Raw genomic sequence first — 19952 nt, 5'->3', positions numbered from 1 at the left:
CCTTTACCTCACTGTTTCCTTACCCTTGTCCTGGTTCCTGCAGTTATGTCTGTTTGCATAATTATTTATCAGAGTCTGATCTTAGGATCCACATATGAGGGAGAACATATGTTGATTTTTTTAAAAAGAAATTAAAAAGAAAGCCAAACTTTCACAACCACTGCCTCAAAGAAGCACATGTTGGATTCTTTCTAGGATACAGGATGGTTCTTGCTGCTTCAGTACCCAGCAAGTTGACTTCACATATCCAGATATGAACATTTTAGAGTAAGTTCCCCTATAAAGGAAGAATCATGGTTTTAGATTTTGCATACATCTTTCAAAGAGCTGGGTGTCAGAAATCTGGCTACTATGCACAGTGAGACCTTAGAAAGACTGGCCTTTGATAGTGTAATAAGTAATGAGGTGGTCTGTGATGATTGACAGGGCAGAACCATGCATGGGGGCATTTAAGTAAGGTATTTTCCTAGTAGAGAAATCAAGGGTCGCTTCCAAAACGTCCACCAGATGTCGCTGTCTTGATCTGATTTTTCAACCACGGGCTGGCTGGGAGACAACTTGAAAAGTGACTTCGAATTTTTTCATGTAGGATATATTTGCATATCTGCTTTGGCACAGTTTATATTAAGCTCTACCGTCTGGTGGTTACTTTGGAAACTTTCTCTCCTAGTCTCTCACTATTCTGTCTTGTTTTACTTCTACCCATCTGTCTGTCACCTGCAGCCTGTGCACTCTGTCCCCTTATCTAATGTTGAGCTCTCAAATTACTGATCTTCCTTTTACTATTTTTCTCTCGTCTTTTTTTATTTTTGCCTCTGTGTGTGGTTGGTTTGTATATATAGTTGTAACTGTCAGTTCTTCAAGTTTTTTTTTTTTTCTCAAAGAATAGAGCCTGGCAGATGTAACATATACTAGGTACCCAAAATATGTTTAATGAAAGATACATAGATAAAGGAAAGGAAAAATTCAAGGGGATACAAAAATTTTATTTGACTTGAGAATACAGTTAAAGAGACAAAGATCCATAGTCTTACATTAACTATAATTAAGTGCTAAATGATACAGTATTGAACATATTAGAACTTTGAATTTATCTGTTTGTTTCTGTAGTGCTGGGGATTGAACCTAAGATCTCACACACGCCAATAAAACATTCTATCGCTAAGCTATAGTTTCAGCTCTTTTAAAATATTTTTTGAGAAAAGGTCTTACTAAATTGCCAGGTTAACCCTGAATTCTTTCTGTAGCCCAGGTAGGCATTGAGCTTACGATCTTCCTGCCTCAGTCTCCTGAGGAGCTGGATTACAGGCCTGTACTATCAGGGCTGGCTTAGACTTTAGAATTTTGTTTTGGTTCATTTTATCTCTTGTTTCTTTTTGAGACAGGGTCTCAAACTGGCTTTAAATCCGCCATGCAGCCGAAGGTAACTTTGGATTCCTGAGCCTCCTTACTCCCACTTCTCAAGTGCTCAGATTATAGGCATGTGCCACCACACCTGGCTTGATCTTTGATTTTTTAAAAAATATTTTATGTGTACAAGTGTATTGCTTGCAGGTATGTGAGTGCACCTGTGTTGTGCAATGCCATGGAGGTCAGAAGAGGGCTTCAGATTCCCCTGAAACTGGAGTTAAGGATGGTTTATAGCCGCCATGTGGGTGCTGGGAATCGAACCTGGGTCCTCTGCAAGAGCAGTCAGTGCTCTTAACTGCTGATCCATCTCTCCAGACCCTGATCCTTGAATTTTTAAGAGGAAGAATCGGTCATTCAGTCAGTTTTGAATTTAGCATCTACTGTGTCAGACAGTATTCTTGGTTCTGGTATAAACCAGTAGCAAAATACAAAATTCCTTCAAGATCTTACCTATGGGCAAGGGAAAGCTAATAACTAATGAACAAGTAAGCCAGGTTTGATAATACACACCGATAATCACAGCACTTGGGAGACTGAGGCAAAAGGTAGTTTGAGGCTAGCCTGGGCTACAGTGTGAGACCCAAGGAGGGGGAAACAAAGAGGGTTTGGTGAAGTGCTTCCTGTGCATGCATGAGGACCTGCGTTGGATCCCAGAACCCATGTAAAGAACTGGTGTAGTGGTGCCCACTTATGGTCCCAGCACTGGGGAGGCAGAGACTGGTGGACCCCCTTAGGCTTGCAGTCCAGTTAGCCTAGCTTAGTTGGTGAAAGACCTTGTCTCAAAAAATATGATGGATGACACTTAAGGAATAATAACCAATGTTTAAGTTGACCTCTGGCCTCTACTTGCACACACGCATGTGCACATGTGCACTCATGCGCATACACATACCCCCCCCCCAAAAGAACAAGTAAATGTAGAATACCCAAAAATTGACGAATGCTGTTAAGGAAAATAAAGATAAATCAGGCAGAGATACCTGGAAGTGCTAGTATGAGGGGATATTATTTTAAAATACAGTGGCAAGAGAAAACCCAAAGTGTAAAATAACATTTGAGCAGAGACTTGAAAGAAGAGCAGGAATGTGCTATGGGTTATCTGGAAGATAGTGAGACAGATCAAAATCAAGAGTGATCGGAGGAGGGTGTCCAACACAGTGGTAGAGTGCTCAACTAACCATGTACAAAGCTCAGCAATTAAAAAAAAAAGGGAAGCTGGGCGTGGTGGCACACACCTTTAATCCCAGCACACTTGGGAGGCAGAGGCAGGCAGATCTTTGTGAGTTCCAGGCCAGCCTGATCTCCATAGTGAGTTCCAGGACAGCTGGGACTACAGGGAGACCCTGTCTCAAAAAGAAAAATAAAAAATAAAGGGAAGACAGGGCTGGAGAGATAGCTTGGCAGTTAAGAGCACTGGCTGTTCTTGCAGCGATTCAGGTTCATTTCCCAACACCCACATGGCAGCTAACAACTGTCCCTAACTCCAGTTCCAGGGGATCCAACGCCATCTTCTGACCTTTGTGGGTATTGTGCAACATGGGTGCACTTACATATATGAAGGCAATACACTCACACAAAACTTTTTTTAAAAAGTTAAAAAAATAAAGTGAAAGAAAGAAAAAGAAAAAGTGTGGTCAGAGGAGGTTCACAGAGGAAAAAGAGCTTGAACTAGGCATACTGATGATGTCCTCATGAGGGTGGCGTGTGTGACATTGTAGGAAGAGGATTGGTCCTGAAGGCACAGAGGTGAAAATGAGTCTTATAAATTGGAAGCCTTGGGGCTAGAGAGATGGCTCAGTGGTTAAGAGCACTGACTGCTCTTGCAGAGGATCTGGGTTCGATTCCCAGCACCCACATGGCGGCTACAAACTGTCCTTAACTCCATTTCCAGGGGAAATCCGACACTCTGTTCTAACCTCCGTGGCACTGCACGACATGGGTGCACTCACATACATGCAGGCCATACACTCATACACATAAAATAAAAATAGTAAAATATTAAAAAAAATAAATTGGAAGCCTTCTAGCCTGAATAGAGATGATCCCAGCAGGAGCTCTTCAGAGCTGGACACAAAGAATTTCTACTTAACATGCTACCAAAAAGGAATGTTTGAAGACACCAGGGCAGCAAGATGAATGTATTGTCCAAGAAAGATTACCATGAACATGGATTGGCAAGTGGTAAAGTAGGGAGACAAAAGAGCAATTTAGGGATGGGGGTACACAGTGATAGAGTACTCGCCAAGCATGCAGTGACACCTTGGGTGTTTTAGAAGCTGGGACAGGTTTGTATCTTTGCTGGTAGCTATGAGCCATTTTATGTGTCTTTTCTGCTGTTTCTGAATGTAACTGTAATAGAAGTCATCATCATGTTATCTTTAAAGAACTGAACTAACGTGAGAAAACAAAAGGAAGACTAAGAGATTATTTCAGAGGATCATTTAAAATATTTTCATTGGGGCCCGAGAGATGGCTCAGAGGTTAAGAGCATTAGCTGCTCTTCCAGAAGACCTGGGTTTGATTCCCAGCCCCCACATTAAGGCTAACCATCTATAGCTCCAGTTCCAGGGGATCTGATGGCCTCTTCTGGACTCTACAGGCACTGCACACCTGTAGTACACTTACATACATGCAGGCATAGTACTCATAGATGTAAACTTTTTTTTTTTTTTTGGAGCTGAGGACTGAACCCAGAGCCTTGCGCTTGCTAGGCAAGCACTCTACCACTGAGCTAAATCCCCAACCCCAGACATAAACATTTTAAAAAATATCTTTTCATTGATAATTTTAATTATTTGTTTATTTAAAGTGCCTTGCTGCTTTAGTCTCATCATGAATGGCTTCCTGTAATAGATGTGTTAACATTTTCATAGGTGTGAATTTCACACATTTTAGCTTTATACAGAGAGAAGTCACAGGCACTGTTTTCACCAAATGGCAGCTTTGTTTAAGGCTTAAATCTTCATTAGGAAAACGTTATATTTATAAATAGATGCGTTGACTACATTTGCTAATGTTCCCTTCATTGTTGCTTTCATTCTAAAAGGGTTTACTTGTGCCTTCCATGTTGCGAAGTACTCATATAAAAGTACTTAACTGGGCTGATGCTGTGACTCACTGGTAGAGCACTTGCCTAGCATGCATGAGGCCATAGGTTCAATCCCTAGTACACACACACACACACACACACACACACACACACACACACACACATGCTTTATCATGCTTAAGGATTTTTGGCTTTACATTTAGTAGCCATTGGGTCTGGAGCAAATTACTTATTCTATAACCTCTCTTCATATGTAAAAAGTCAACTGCTGATGGTAATTGTGACCATCAAATGTATATATATTGGTATTTAATATAGGACTTGCCATATAGTAAAAATCAATTTTGCTATTATTGTCATATTAGATACTGAGTGGCTCTTAGTTTGTGGAACAGGTATTGCTTGCTCATCCTCACACTCTTCCTCATTCTACCATCTCACCTACTTAGTCTCTCAACTCCCTGTTGATGTCACAGAGGTGTAGAGGGAAATTGGACTAGAATATATTAGTGTTGCTTAGAGCTAAACTTCAGTGTTTTTTAAAAAGACTTTATTTTTATTTTATGTATAGGAATGGTTTGCTTGCACGTAAGTATATCATGTGCGTGCCTGGTGCCCATAGAGTTCAGAAGAGGGCATTGGATCCCTGGAACTGGAGTTCAGAGTGGAGTTTGTCACCATGTGGGTGCTGGGAACTGAACCTGGGTTCTCTGGAAGAGCAGTAAGTGCTCTTAACCACTGAGCCATCTCTCCAGCCCCTAAAGTTCAGTTTTTTACCAAGTATGATAAACATATCTTCTTTTAAGATATATCATTTTTAAAATTTTAAGTATCTGAGTGTTTTGCCTGCATATGTTAGTCCTTGCAATGCCCATAGAGGCCAGAAGAAGACATTGGATCCCTTGGTTGCCATGTGGGTACTGGGAACTGAACCTAGGCCCTCTGTAAGAGCAGCAAGTGCTCTTAACCACTGAGCCATCTCTCTAGTCCCAAACATACCTCCTGAACAAAAAGAAAACCCCACCACCACAACAACAAAAGCTCTGTTAGGCATTATATGGCCCAACAGGAATTTTGTGCTTTTTTGAATCATGAGAGATATTGTGTATGTGATCTAATACAGTTTTAGGGGGAAGGTATATTTTGAAGGATGGTAGAATAGAATATTTTGAAATAATATTATTTATATTTAAATGAATTAAAATTAAATAGCATTAAAATTTTGATTGCATAATTGCCTTGGCTATATTTCTAGTGCAAGGTGGCCACATGTGGCTAGTAGCTACTGTACTGGACAACATATAGAGCATTTCCATCTTGACAGAAAGTTCTAATGGACGCTGTTGTTCTAGGTTTCCAGGAATAGTACAATGTTGGCCATATGCCTTAAAATAAATTTCTTACCAAGTCACCAGGATGCCTTCTTAGTTTCTCCAGCATGCTGTGAAGGGCTGTTGCAAAGGGCACAGGCCTGGGCCTCAAAGGCCTTTCCTTTTCTCCCATGTTGATTTAAGTGGGTATGAGTGCCTCTCCTAGCAATGATTCTTTCCTATATGAAACAAGAGAGTTGAGGGGCTGGAGAGATGGCTCAGTGGTTAAGAGCACTGACTGCTCTTGCGGAGGACCCGGGTTCGGTTCCCAGCACCCACATGGTGGCTAACAACCATCCATAACTCCAGTTCCAGGGGATCCAATGCCCTTTTCTGACCTACATGGGCATTGCATGACGTGGTGTACTTACACACATGCAGGCATTACACTCATACACCTAAAATAAAAATAATAAATAATGCCAGGTGTGGTGGCATTTGGGAGGCAGAGGCAGGAGGATATCTGTGAGTTCAAGGTCTACAGAGTGAGTTGCAGGCAAGCTGGGGCTATAGGGAGACCCTGTCTCAAAAAGATCAAAAATAAATAAATGAAAGAAATAAGAGAGTTGGGCCAAATGAAATCTTTTTTTCAAATTGTCATTATTTTTTTCAAATGAAATTTTTACTTGGGAGATTAAAATCCAATTAGAGCCGAGTATGGTGGTACATACCTATTTTCCCAGCATTTGGGAGACACATGTGGGAAGATCGGGAGTTCAGGGTCATTTTTGGGGATTTAAGGAGTTGGAGGCCTACTTAAGGGCTACCTGAGGCCTTGCCTCAAAGAACTCAAAATGATAAATAAATAGTATGGTTATTTTAAAGATTTATTTTTAATAGTGTGTGTATGTACACATGAATATAGGTACCCACAGAGGCCAGAGGCATTGGATCCCCTTGAAGCAGACTGTGAGCCTCTTGATATGGATCCTGGGAACTAAACTTGGGCTCTCTGCAAGAGCAGTACCCACTCAACCACTGAGCTGTCTCTCCAGCCTCCTGTAGATCCTCGGAATTATTTCATGTACAGTCAGATAAAATGAAATATAACAAAGTATAAAAACTTACTTGGTCTGCTTTTAAAATTCCTTTTTCTCCAGTTAAAGTGGGTGGCATCTTAATAAGAGATTTAATGGGGCTGCATGATACTAGATTTAGGAGTATTTTCTGCTCTATGTCCAAAGCATGATGGTTTCTCAGTTGGGATCCTGACTGACCCATCAGCTGAATGTATTGCTTTTGCATCATTATGCATGTAGAAGCTTTGCATACAGTTCTGTGCAGTTGGAAGCTTTATGCTTCTCTTTGTAAAGGGCTCAGTGCCTTAGACATAGGTTAGTGAGTCTCCTGATGGTATTCTCCCATGAACTGAATGGAAGGTGAAGACAGTCTTGGCAATTAAACTCCTTAGCTAGATGGTGAAGGACAGAGTTCTTCTGACTTAGGGATGCTCAGATTCTGGTTGGTTTATTGTTATAGCTTGCCTCAACCTCAGCCAGAAAGGAACCCACAGGGTTTAACCAGCAGAGCAGCCACTCAACACAGCCTGGTTCTGCTTGTGGTCAGAGGCAGGTATGTATTTTTCCAGAAGAATTTTGTGTTGAGCAGCTTTAGATATTCAGATAAGACATTGCTTGTCGGGATGCCCCAAGTAAGGGTTTCCTTTTCTCTAATGACTTGAGGAAGAGGTCATTAGGTTAAGTGAGACTTAATAGGCTCATTACTGACTTTTTTCGCTAAGGTCCTAGTGGAGGTTCAAGGAAGATGTATGGGACGGCTGGAAAATTGTTTGTAGAGCCCTTATTGAATTGCCTGTCACTAACCAGCTGTGTCCCTGAACAAGGCTCTGACCTTCTCTGGGTCTTAACACTCTTGTCAACCCTCCCCCTCCATCTGGGACCACAATGTGGGATGTAATGTGGATGTTCTTTCAGCTTCTGATTTGTCTATAAAAATACATTTACATTGAACATGCAGATGACTAGTGCTCTTAAAAATCATCAAGGCTGTGACCTCAGCTGTGGTTGCAGACGGGAGCTCTCTGAAGCTTTAACCTGTCAATTCACCAGGACATTTTAGGTGTTTTATTTTAATTAAAACCCACTTTAAAAAAAAAAAAAACAAAATTCACAACTCATTAAAATGTTTCTTTTAGCCAGGATCCTACATAGCTCAGGCTCTCCAGAAACTGGCTAAGTAGCCAAGGATGACCTTGCATTCCTGTTCCTCTGCTTCTACCTCCCAAGTACTGGGATCACAGGTGTGAACCATTACCCCCAGCCCGTAACAGTTTATCTATCTATCTATCTATCTATCTATCTATCTATCTATCTATCTATCATCTATCATCTTCCATCCATCCATCATCTATCATCCATCCATCCATCCATTCCTCCATCCATCCATTCCTTCTTTCTTTCTTTCTTTCTTTCTTTCTTTCTTTCTTTCTTTCTTTCTTCTATCATCTATCAATCCATCTATCTATCAATCATCTATCTATCATCTATCAATCATCTATCTATCTGTCATCTACCTATTATTGTGGGGGGGGTGCACAAACCACCGGGTGGAGTTGTTTGCTTCCTTCCACCTTTTCTTGGGTTCTGGGATTGAATCCACGTGTCAGGCTTGTGCAGCAAGAGCCTTTACCAACTGAGCAATCTTGCCTCACCCCTCCCTTACCAGATATTTTGAAAAGAAGGGAAGAGACAACATCCTTGGTGTATCTTTGATGTTTCTTGGTGATCTTGTGATTTGTCTAGCACCGTTCAGTTAATAATATGCCAACACTTAAAGCTCTCTCCTTTTTCCTCTCCTCGGTCCCTCTGACTCCTTTTTTTTTTGGTCTTTCCCTCCTGCTTCCTCTTCTTTAGGTTGCCTTACAGTACGGGCCCCACGTGGAAAAAGGTTGCTGTGTTTGGTTAGTCTGGAGGGCGGAGTTAGGGAATCCAGTGATTCATTCCCTTTTCTACTCACCTTGTGGTGGGGTGCTTGCAGCCTTAAATCAGGGTGAATACATGCGTGGTGGTGTGAGGGGGGGGTGGAAGGCGCTCCCGCGTGATTGCAGGCATATGCTCAAGCTGCCAAGCCCGCTTGTGTCCACGGGTGTGCGTGTGTGTGCACACGTGTGTGAACGCACGCCGCGCGCGCGCGCATCCTGCACAGGCCCGGTGTGTCGGTGCGCGCCCGCCGGCTTTCCCACACTCAGGCGCGGTCCGGGGCCGCCCGCCAGCGCCCCTCCATCCTGTGAGCGCCCAGCTGTTTCTATAGGAACCACCACAGCCTGCGGGGGTGGGGGGGGGCCGCTTTCCAGCGCAGGCCGCCTCGCGCGAGCATGCCCAGTGCATGCTTCTAGTTTGGCTCGGGTCTAGGTTTCCAGTAAGTGGCATGCGGGACTCCGGAGAGATCCCCCTGAGCTGAGCCGAGAGCCTTTGTGTGCAGAGGGAGGAGGAGGAGGAGGGAGGCGGCAGCCACCGCCTAGCTGGAGACCCCGCCCGGGGAGCCCCACGGCAGGAACAATGCTAGCCTGCCTGACCCGCGGGAACTTACTGGACGTCCTGCAGGAGGGCTTCAATGAGGTAACTGCCCTGCTCCTCCCACTCCCCAGCTCCCCGGCACCCCGCGCTCCCGCCTAATCTCCGGAAGGGGAGTCTCCTTGGATCCCCATCCTCCCCGGGAGCCCAGAGCAAATCAGTCTGCAGAGCTCGGGGTGGTAGAGCTAAGGTGGTGGGTGCGGTGCAGATGCGAGAACCCGGAGACATCAAAGGGGCGGTGGGCCTCCGTCTAAGCTGGGCGATGACCTTCCTTGAGCGCAGAGGACAGACAGGACCACACATTCAGAAGTCATCTCCTTCCCTTAGAGGTGGTCTTCGTGCTTCCCAGGAATTCTCCAGTGAAACCTTCCAGGGAAGCCTTGAACGGAAGGCAGAGCTCTTTCTGTTTCAGGAGCAGAGCCAGGGGAGGGGTGCGGTGGCATGGCATTGGTAGAAAGTTTGAGGGAGGGCAGGAGACTGTGGGTGGTCCACTCGAAGGGCGCTTTCCACGTGCGAATCTTCTGAGTCCTGCACAGATTTCTCCACAGCCAGGTGGGCAGAGCTCACTGCAGAGGGACCTGGGTTCCGGGCCCAGTTCCAGTATTTGTGCCCTTCTGTGAAGTGGGGTGGGGACTTTAAGTCTAACCGGAACGGGATGGTCTTCTTGCACATTTCTCCCCAATTTCTGTCTTCGCTTCCATTTGCTTCTCTTGTGATCCAGGGAATTCTGGTCTGAGATCCTTGCCGTTTGCTCCCTTGCATCCTGGTTACCTCCGCCCAGCATCTTGGGAGGCATAGGCTGCTCCCAGCCCTTAGGGTGTTTGTTTGTAAATCAGTTTTAAGTCAAATAACACATGAAACCATTCTCTTTTATTTGATACTAGGGATTGAAGACAGGGCTCTGTCTAGGTGCTATACCACTGAGCTGCACCCCAATCCCATTTTCTTCTTAACTATGAACCTGACAAGCTAGAGCCAGGGGTTCCTTTGTGCCGTTCCTGCTCCCACCTGCTTCCCAACCTTCCCCCCACCCCAGGCTGCCACCATTCCCATGAATTTCTATAAGATTTTCTTTCTACAGCTGCACCACAGGCTCTCTCCTCCATCCCTGTTTCTAACTAAGAAATCCTGCATTCTGACCTGCCTTAGAACCTTCCCCAGTTCTGGCCCCTGTGCCCCAGCCTTGTTCCTGTCACAGAAAAACAAAACAAAACAACCCAAAAAAACAACAAAAAACACCCTCTCCCGTCCTAACCAACTGTGTTGGAATTTTCCTTTGGCCGAGGAGTATCACAACCTTCATCGAAGGGCAGAGCTTGCATCCTGCCTACACTGCAGGCCTCCTGGTCTTTGCTCGACTCCTGACTGAACACATGTAAGGGGAATTGTTAACAAAGAGCTACAGACCCAGAGCTGAAACAGAAGAGCCAGGATGCATACCTCTTTAAGTACCACCAGGGAGGTATTGCCTCCAGTATCTCCCTCCTTTTTTTCCTTATGCTCTGCCTTTGGGCCTCCTCTGGTCCTTAGCTGTATTAGTCTGTCTCATCCCTGGGTTTCCCAAAAACTCCTTGGGTCCTCTTGATGGCCTGTCGCCCTTTTGATTTTAACCCAGGTCCCAGGTATCAGGAACCAAGTCTGATTAAGAGGCCAGTGACACAGAGCCAGGTCCTAGTCTTTGCTTTCTGCTCCTTCTCCACTTCAAAATCCAATCAAAGAGACCCATGTAAAAACTAAGAGGGCTGGCAATAATTTCCCCTAATACCATTTTTTTCCAAAACGAAGGAAAAGGAGAGTAGGAGACTTTTTCCCCCTGTGTGGTAATGGAATCTTCCTAAACACAGCTGCACAACTTTATAATTGTTTCTTCTGTTAAGAAAAATGCAGTATACATATGAGTGCCACTTAATAGACTCAGTGCATTATAATGTATGTATATCTATATAATAATAAAGAAGAGGACAAGAAATTGAGAGGGAGTGGGGGCAAGGGAAGAGTTGGTGGGAGACAGAGGAATGGAAATGATGCAAAGATAATACTCATATATGAAATTCTAAAACAAAAACAAAATGCAACAACGCTTCTGTGCCTCTTCCAATATTTGTTTTTTTTTTTTACCCATCCCATAAACCACCCTCTCTGCAGACTAATGAACATTTTATTCCCTTAAGTAGTAGCTTGGAACTCCAAAAGCCAAAAAGCACTTTAGATTTCCCTGAGAAATTTACATCTCTGAATAATAAAAATAGTATATTATTGTTAAATTTGAATGATCCCTTAGTTAATATAAATCTTTCACATACATGATACCATTTATTCATTTTTTTCCACATATATACTATCACATGATCTTGCTACAGTATGACTAAGATAATTTGATATGGTTACTTTAGAGCTGGTGGGGGCCCTATTTGACCTATTCCAGGCTCAAGGTTGCTTAATAGGCCCAGTCAGTCAATCCTTTTTGTTAAGTCATGTGATAAGGATGTAAATGGGGACTTAAAAGATAGTGTCAGAATACACTTAATTCCTCTGAGAAATTCTTTCTCCTGGGGCTAAGAATTCCACAGACATATCCAGTCACCTCCTGGAAATGATCCCAGTATATCTGAAGCTATCCATCGCACAGATGCTTTATAGATCTGTGTGGTTAGGGCTGCAACCTCATTCTCTATGGCAGAGAAAACCCCCACAGGAAACAGGGCTATGGCTCTAATTGGTTAATTACAAGGAAACCCTGCCACACAGAGAAACCCTGCCCTCTGAATCAAAGTTTCCCTCATGGCTGGTCTCTTCTCAATCCATATGCCACTAAATATAGCTATGTATGACAGTCTTCTTCAACCACATTGCCCACATAGAGCCCTGGACTCAACATGCCTGGCAAAGAACTCACAGAATTCAATCATGTCAGTAATGCCACTGAAATCTCTTGTATTGACATGCTTAAGTTTTACTACAAGTTATCCATAGATTTTGGTTTCTGTCGTTTGTAACCCACCTTGGCTGTTACTCCCCATCTCTTCTATGACGGGTATATTGTAGTTTGTTACTTTCCCATTCTGCATCTTCCTCAATGCTATTTGTGTATATATGTGGGGTGTATGTGTTTGTGTATACAAGTATATGGATATATGTCATACATAAGTATATGGGTCTATGTTTGTGTTAGAGTACATGCATGTGTGTATGTGCAGGCCAGAGGTCAATGTCAGGTGCCTTCTTCAGTCATTCTCCATCTTGTTTTTTAAAATATTTTATTATTTTATGTGTATGAGTATGTATGTATGCTTGTATGTAAATGCTGTGGTGTCATATAATGTCTGTCTGCGGAGGTTAGAAAAGGCTGTCAGCTCCCCTGGAACTAGAGTTACAGATGGTTGTTAGTCATTGTGTAGATGCTGGAAATCAAACCTAGGTCCTCTGCAAAGTAGCCAGTGCTCTTAACCACTGAGCCATCTCTCTAGCCCCACTCTCCACCTTATTTTTTGAGATAGGGCCTCTCTCTTAACTAATGAGCTCCAAGGATCTGGATCTGCCTGTCTCTGCTTCCCTGGTGCTAGGATTACAGATTTTTTTACAGTCCTGGGAATCTGAATTCAGTCTTCATGTTTGCATTGCAAGCACTTTACTGACAGCCATCTCCCAAGACCTGTTGTTTTAAAACAGTCTGTAGCTCAGGCTGGCCTTGAACTTGATATGTAGCCAAAGATGACTTTGAATTCCTGATCATCCTGTCTCTACCTCCCCAGTGCTAGCGTTATAGGCATGTGCCACAACACCTAGTTCACACTACTTGATGTTGGTTGTTGTATGAACATTGTCTTTGGCCATGCGCCAAATTCATGTGCCAACATGAATTTCTGCCAGTGTTTTTCTGAGGGCTAAACGTCCTTTAAAACCTTTGGTGTTTGTGTTGGATGGTTTTAATAGACCTGTGATTGTAATATGGTTTGACCAATAAGCATTCATTCATTCACTGGATGAAGGCATGGATATGGTAATTGAAAAACACCCAGTTTCTGTTTCCAAGGGATTTATAGGAGAGACAAGATCTACTGGGGCGGGGTGGGAAGCAAAACAAAACCACAATAAGATGTTTAATGTCATAAGTATCACAAAAAGAAATGTTTGTGGGCAGTTGTAGAGATACCTTCTAATTAATGAGATCAAGAGAAGTGCCAAATATTTACCAACCATCTTGCTCACTGAGGCCAGATTTTCTTTTCGCTGCTAGGCTGGTATACTCATGCAGGCACTCACTCACCAGATGCTCACTGAATTACTGTGTTTACTAGGCATTGTGCCAGGCTCTGGAAATAGAAGGCAAATAACAGAGTCAGTTCCCTAATGGAGCTCATAGGCCAATGAAGATAAGAAAGTATCATACTTGGGAAAATTGTGGTACTACAGAAATCTTGCTGTAGAAAAGAGTGAACTTGTACCTAGTTGTGATGTGAATGCTTGAGAGGCTGAAAGTTATGGGAATGATTAAGGACAGGTTGATCAGCAGGAAGTCAGTTGTCTTAGCTTCAGAACTGGCAGATTTTTTTTTCCCTACCCATTTTCCTCCCAAGTAGAACAGTACATTTTGAAAAACTACCTTCTGCTCCATCTGCTTGGCTAGAGGAAGTAATACATCTCTGGGGTCCCAGCTGCCCAGGAGGTTGAGGCAGGGAGAGCGCTTGGTCTGAATGTTGACATGTTCAAATCACTGTGAGTAACATAATAAGACCTTGTCTTTAAAAGGGGGTGGGGTGATGAGGGCAGTGAGATGGATCAGTGGTAAAGGCATTTGCTGCCAAGTCTGATGATCGGATTTTGCTATTAGTATCCACATAGTGAAAGGGGAGAACCTACAAATTGTCCTTTGACCACCACACATACACACACACACACACACCATGGCATGTGTGCATACACATACATTACACACACACAATAAACAAAAGTGCAATTAAAATTTCTGTTTTAAAGGAAAAAGACAAAAGGAAAAGGCGTGGTGGTGTACACCTTTCATCCCAGCACTAGGAGGCAGAGGCAGGTGGATCTCTGTGAGATTGAGGCCAGCTGGGGCTACAGGAAGACCCTGTCTCAAAAAGCCAAAAAGGAAAATAGGGAAGGAGGGAGTGAAGGAGGAAGGGGTTGAGGGAATTCATCTGCCTGGTGGTCTCTGAGAAACAGAGTGAGAGCCTTTGTTTGGCCTCATCCCTGTAAGGGGGATGGCGAGTAAGGAAGAGGATTGCTAAACAGACTAGCTGTGGAAAGCATCCCTCTTAAATTCCTCATGCGTTCCAAGTAGTAGTCTTGTAGTAATGGGCCAAAAAGAGGCTCTCAGATATTTCCACATTGAATTTCTCTGTGCTTTACTGTAGAAATTAAAGCCTGTTAAGTCTTTAATGTAACAAAGCAACCCACCTTTTGGCCTGCTTTATTTGTCTACCCAGACTGACTTCCTCACTCCCCACCCAGGCTCTTGGCTTTGTTTCCACTGGAGCCAATGCCAGTTCAACAGATGCTCCGTGGCCATAAGCTACCAGACAGTCTTGTGTTCCAGGTGCTGAGTGATGGGCTGGCCAGACATGTGGAGCAATGATAGGCCATGGTTTGCCAGGTGCTGCTCCCCAGGCAGTTTAGAGAGGCTGAGCACTAGAAAAGCTTCATCTGCTGTGATGGGCCTTGTCTGGGCTATGGGAACCAAAGGCTCAAATTCATGCTTTCTTGAATGCATCTCCTTTTTTTTTTTTTTTTTTTTTTGTCTTTTTGAGACAGGGTCTCCCTGTAGCCCCAGCTGTCCTGGAATGACACTATGTAGACCAGGCTGGCCTTGAATTCACAAAGATCTGCCTGCCTCTGCCTCCCAAGTGCCAGGATTGTCCCCTGAGCTAGTCCCCACATTACCTTCAGTGGCCAGATGTGTAAAGGGATGAGGTTCCAGCTCAGTGTTCTGTTTCTAGGATAAGAAACATCCTACACTTAGACTGATACCTCATTCATTCATTCAATCATTCATTCATTCTCATGCATTTATTAGGCACTTGCCTTGTAACGTGTATTCATGAAGGAACAGAGACTGTTTAGGGAGGTTATAATGAATGGAAATTTAAAAATAAGGTTGGGGGGCTGGAGAGATGGCTCAGTGGTGAAGAACACTGGTTGTTCTTGCAGAAGACCTGGGTTCGAATCCCAGCACCCACATGGCAACTAACAACTGTCCATAACTCCAGTTCCAGGGGAGCTGCATGGCACAGGTGCACGTAACCTACATGCAGGCAATACACTCATACACATAAAATAAAAATAATAAATAAGATTAAAAAAATAAAGTTAGGAAATAATATCTTTCAGGAAAATGTTACCTCTTCTTTCTTCTATGTTATCCTTTGGTCATAAGACTGGATATTAATACGAAGAGCCTGTCTACATGAGGAAGTGTAATGATACTTCTATTTCTGAACTTTATTGATTTTTGTGAACTTTATTTTTACCTAACTAGTCACCAAGGACAGTGAACAAAGAATAGTTCCTTGTTCAATTAAGGACCAAAAGAATTACTAGAAGCGGAGCATGGTGACACACACCTTTAATCTCAGCACTCGGGAGACTGAGGCAGGCAGATCTCCGTGAGTTCAAGACCAGCCAAGGCTACATAGTGAGACCCAGTCTCCAAAACGAAAATAATTAATAGAAAAATAAAATAGCGTGTTTTTTGTTGGCAGAATTTAGGCCAGTCATAACTTAAGCCTTGGTGTCTGAGTGGCTCCCTGCCCCCATCTTTCCACCTTATACTGCTTCATGGAGCGTCTCAGAGTTCTGAACGGGGATCTGGTTTCACTGTTAAATTTCCTTTCTGAACCGTTCATGTCTCCTGAACTGTTTCCACACACTACAAAAGCTTGCTGTTTTCCTTGTTGGCTGGCAGGGAGCCTCAAAGCCAACTTCTTGGATGTTTTTACACTAGGAACAGTGGGTCCCAGAGTTCCTTGGTGAAAAATATTCAATGCTTTTGCAATTCTAACCAAACAAATCCTCTACAGAAGCTTTCTTTGATCTTGGTTCCCCTAGGGTGGAGGGCAGAGGCTAACTTTATAAAGTTCTTTGGAAGGAAGGGAAGATCCAAAAGAAAAGCAGAAAGTTATATCTGGTACCAAGAAGTCTTTCAAGGTCAAGATTTTCTGCCCAGATGAAGAATGTGGGCAGAGATGTCTAGATAGAAGAGTTCTACTCAGACTGTAGGGTATGTGGAGTGCCTTAGAGGAAGCTAACAGAGACTGAGACTGATGAAGGGTCTTGTCAGGCCCAAGTCCTGCTTAGGTAGCTGAGACCTTTGCTGCATCTCCTTCTCCTTCTCCTGAGGCTCCACTCAGAGCTGTCATAAAAAATCTCAGTCATTCTAGAATTTTCCACCATGTTGTCATCTTTACAGCTTCCTCAGAATAAATTAGGGGTGAAACTCAGGACCAAGATTATTCTATACTGTCACGGACATAATATGTACCAACTGCCTGACTGTTTTGCCTTTTTTTTTTTTTTTCTCCTTTGAAAAAATTTGGCTGCAAGTAACAAAGCCCAACTTGAACAAGAGGAGATAGGAAGTGGAATTTACTGACTCACAGAATCCAAGGAAAATCTGAAAAACCATAGGCAGGGCATGGGTCCAGCAGTAGCTCAGTGGTAACTAAGAATTCCAAACACTAGGAAGGAGTTCCCCTGAGCTTGCTTCTTTTCCCTGTGGTTTTATTCCTTCTACCACAGATAGCTTTTCTCTTTGTAAATGGGCAGCCTGGCTTATCTCAACATCTAAGTTGGGGGGGGTGTACACACACATGTGTCCATGTGTGTACACATGTGTCCGTGAGTGCAAGTCAGTGGGCAATTCATGTTGTTCCTCGGGTGCCTTCTACTTTTTGTTTGAAACAAGGCCTCTCATTTTCCTGGAACTTCACCAAGTAGCCTAGACTATCTGGCTAGAGAACTTCTAGCAATCAACAAGTCTCCACATTCCATTTCAGCATCACTGGCATTACAAGGATGTGCTGCCATATCTAGCTTTTTTTTTTAAGATTTTATTATTTTTCATTTTATGTATTTGAGTGTTTTGTGTCTGCATGTATATAAGTACTCCACATGTATACAGTGCCCACAGAGATCAGAAGAGGGCATTGGAAGCCGGATGTGATGGCACACGCCTTTAGTCCCAGCACTCAGGAGGCAGAGGCAGGCGGATCTCTGTGAGTTCAAGGCCAGCGTGGTCTACATAGTGAGTTCCAGATGTCAGTCATCATGTGGAATTAAAACCAGGTCTTCTGAAGAACAGCAAGTATTCTTAACTGCTGAACCATTTCTCCAGCCCCATGCCTGGCTTTTTATGTGAGTATGAGGTTTGAATTCGGGTCCTCACACTTGCAAGGAGAGCATTTTACTGACTGAGCCATCTCCTCAGCCTATTATTTAAGTTTTATATAACTTTGAGAAAAAAGATGAAGGACTGATTCACTTCTTTTAAAAAAACTTATTTTTATTTTATGTGTGTGAGTGTACTGTCTGCATGTATGTAAGTTGTGCAGTGCTTGCAGAGGCCAGAAGAGAGCATTGGATCCCTTGGAGCTGGAGTTATGGATGGTTGTTAGCCACCATGTGTATGTTGGGAACTGAACCCAGGTCCTCTGCAAGAGCAGTCAATATTCTTAACCTCTGAACCATCTCTCCAGCCTCAGATTCATTTCTTAAATACCAACTCAAAACATTCCAGAGATTGATTGAACTTAACTAATCAACTTGAGCAGACCAATCAACTGTGGCTAATGGGGATGGTGGTATTTTAGTGGTCACAGGAACCAACAGTGTATATGCAGAATGGCATGTTCCTATAAAACAGGAAGTCAGTATAAGCTGGGAGAGCTGTTAGCTACTCCACAACCACAGGCCTGGCCAGAATTTGCCCTGGTTCTACTCTGGTTCTCCACTTTTAGAAATAGACGAAGAGCTGGGCGTGGTGATGCATGCCTTTAATCCCAGCACTTAGGAGGCAGGGGCAGGGGCAGGGGCAGGGGCAGGAGCAGGGGCCTGGGTGTTTAACTCTTGATTCTGATATACTTTCTTCATTTAAAATTGATAATATAAATTGGTCAAGAGGAATATAGCTTCTCTTCAAAAAAAAAAAAAAAAAAAAGAATAAGAACCAGCAGAGCATGTTAAAAATAAAATTCCAAATAATTTCATTTTACTTAACCTGTTGCATCTTGTCCTCACTGAATAACAGACTGATAAAATGAAATTCTAGAAAGAAACAAGATACAGAGGAGTTTTATTTCTCTTTTGATGTGTATGCATGCTTTATTTTTATTTCCAACTGTTGCAAGGAGCCCTTGAGAAGTTCTTTCAGGGGCTGGATGCATGGCTCCATGGTTAGGAGTGTATACTGCTCTTGCGGTATGGTTCCCAGCATCCATTTTGTGGGGGTGGAGGTTCACAATCACCTACAACTCTAGCCCCATGGGACCTAACACCCTCCTCTGGACTCCACAGACGCCTGCACTCTCATGTGCACATACCCACACACAGACATGGCCATATACACATAATTAAAATAAAATGAATCTTAAAAAAATAAGTTCTTTTAGATGCCAGAGTAAAAGGCAGAGGTAGAGAAATTGGAGGGAAGATTTAAAGCTAAAGAAAAAGAGAAAGGGTGAGCTAGGCTCTGAATCCCTCACTCTAGTCCTAACCAGAGAGGGATTCCTTTAAGGAAAACATCTGGAGCCAGGCATGGTGGCATGCAACTTTAATCCCAGCTCTCAGGAAGCAGAGGGAGGTAGACCTTTTTGAGTTCAAGGCCAACCTGTTCTACATAGGGAGTTTCGGGCCAGCTGGGGCTACATAGTGAGACCCTGTTTCAACAAACAAACGAACAAACAAACAGAAAAGGCATCTGGGCCTGCTAGATGGCTTAGTGAGTAAAGGCACTTGCCACCAAGCCTAATGACCTAATCTGATTCCTCAGAGCCCACATGGTAGAAGGAGAGAATTGGCTCCCATGGGTTATTTTATTTTATTTTTTAAATATTTGTGAGACAGGGTCTCCCTGTAGCCCAGCTGGCCTGGAACTCACTATGTAGACCCGGCTGGCCTTGTTCTCATAGAGATCTGCCTGCCTCTGCCTCCCGAGTGCTGGGACTAAAGGTGTGTACCACCACATCCAACTCATCCATGGGTTGTTTTCTCATCTTCACATGTATGCCATGGTATGTTCACACACACACACGCACACACACAACGCCAGTAAAGTAAAAAAAATATATATTTTTTAACATTGAGAATCCTTTTTATTTTTTAGCTCACATTAAGAAATTCTTTTAAATGTCAAAATGTAAACAATACACATCTCTCTCTTTTTTGCTTTGAAGAATTATTTTTTTAATCATTTAAAAATTTTTTAAATAACTACATGATTAGAAGAAGCATTTCACTACAGATTAAACATATTCAGTAACTCACAAGCCGGACGTGGTGGTGCATGCCTGTAGTCCCAGCACTTGGGAGGTAGAGGCAGGAGGATCTCTGTGAGTTCAAGGCCAGCCTGGGCTACAT

At 43.2% G+C, this 19952-nt stretch overlaps 1 protein-coding gene across 2 annotated transcripts in view; it reads left to right on the top strand.

Moving 5' to 3' along the window:
- The window catches only part of Dixdc1 (DIX domain containing 1), a 104384-nt gene that overhangs the window by 5620 nt on the left and 78812 nt on the right, over nt 1-19952 (top strand). The window contains exon 1 of one of the 2 annotated variants that reach the window (XM_008832790.3): nt 9113-9407. The exons of the other annotated variant lie outside the window; for it this stretch is intronic. Within the exon in view, the coding sequence (XP_008831012.1) occupies nt 9348-9407 (60 nt within the window). The 5' untranslated portion in view covers nt 9113-9347. Of the gene's footprint in view, nt 1-9112; nt 9408-19952 lie in introns of those variants that run through there. 2 annotated transcript variants of the gene reach the window in all.

The sequence above is a fragment of the Nannospalax galili genome, unplaced genomic scaffold (genome assembly GCF_000622305.1).
Source record: "Nannospalax galili isolate Female #2095 unplaced genomic scaffold, S.galili_v1.0 scaffold335, whole genome shotgun sequence".
Classification (NCBI taxonomy): Eukaryota; Metazoa; Chordata; class Mammalia; order Rodentia; family Spalacidae; genus Nannospalax; species Nannospalax galili.
Note: the sequence above shows the minus strand (reverse complement) of the source record. Positions and strands in the feature narration are given on the sequence as shown.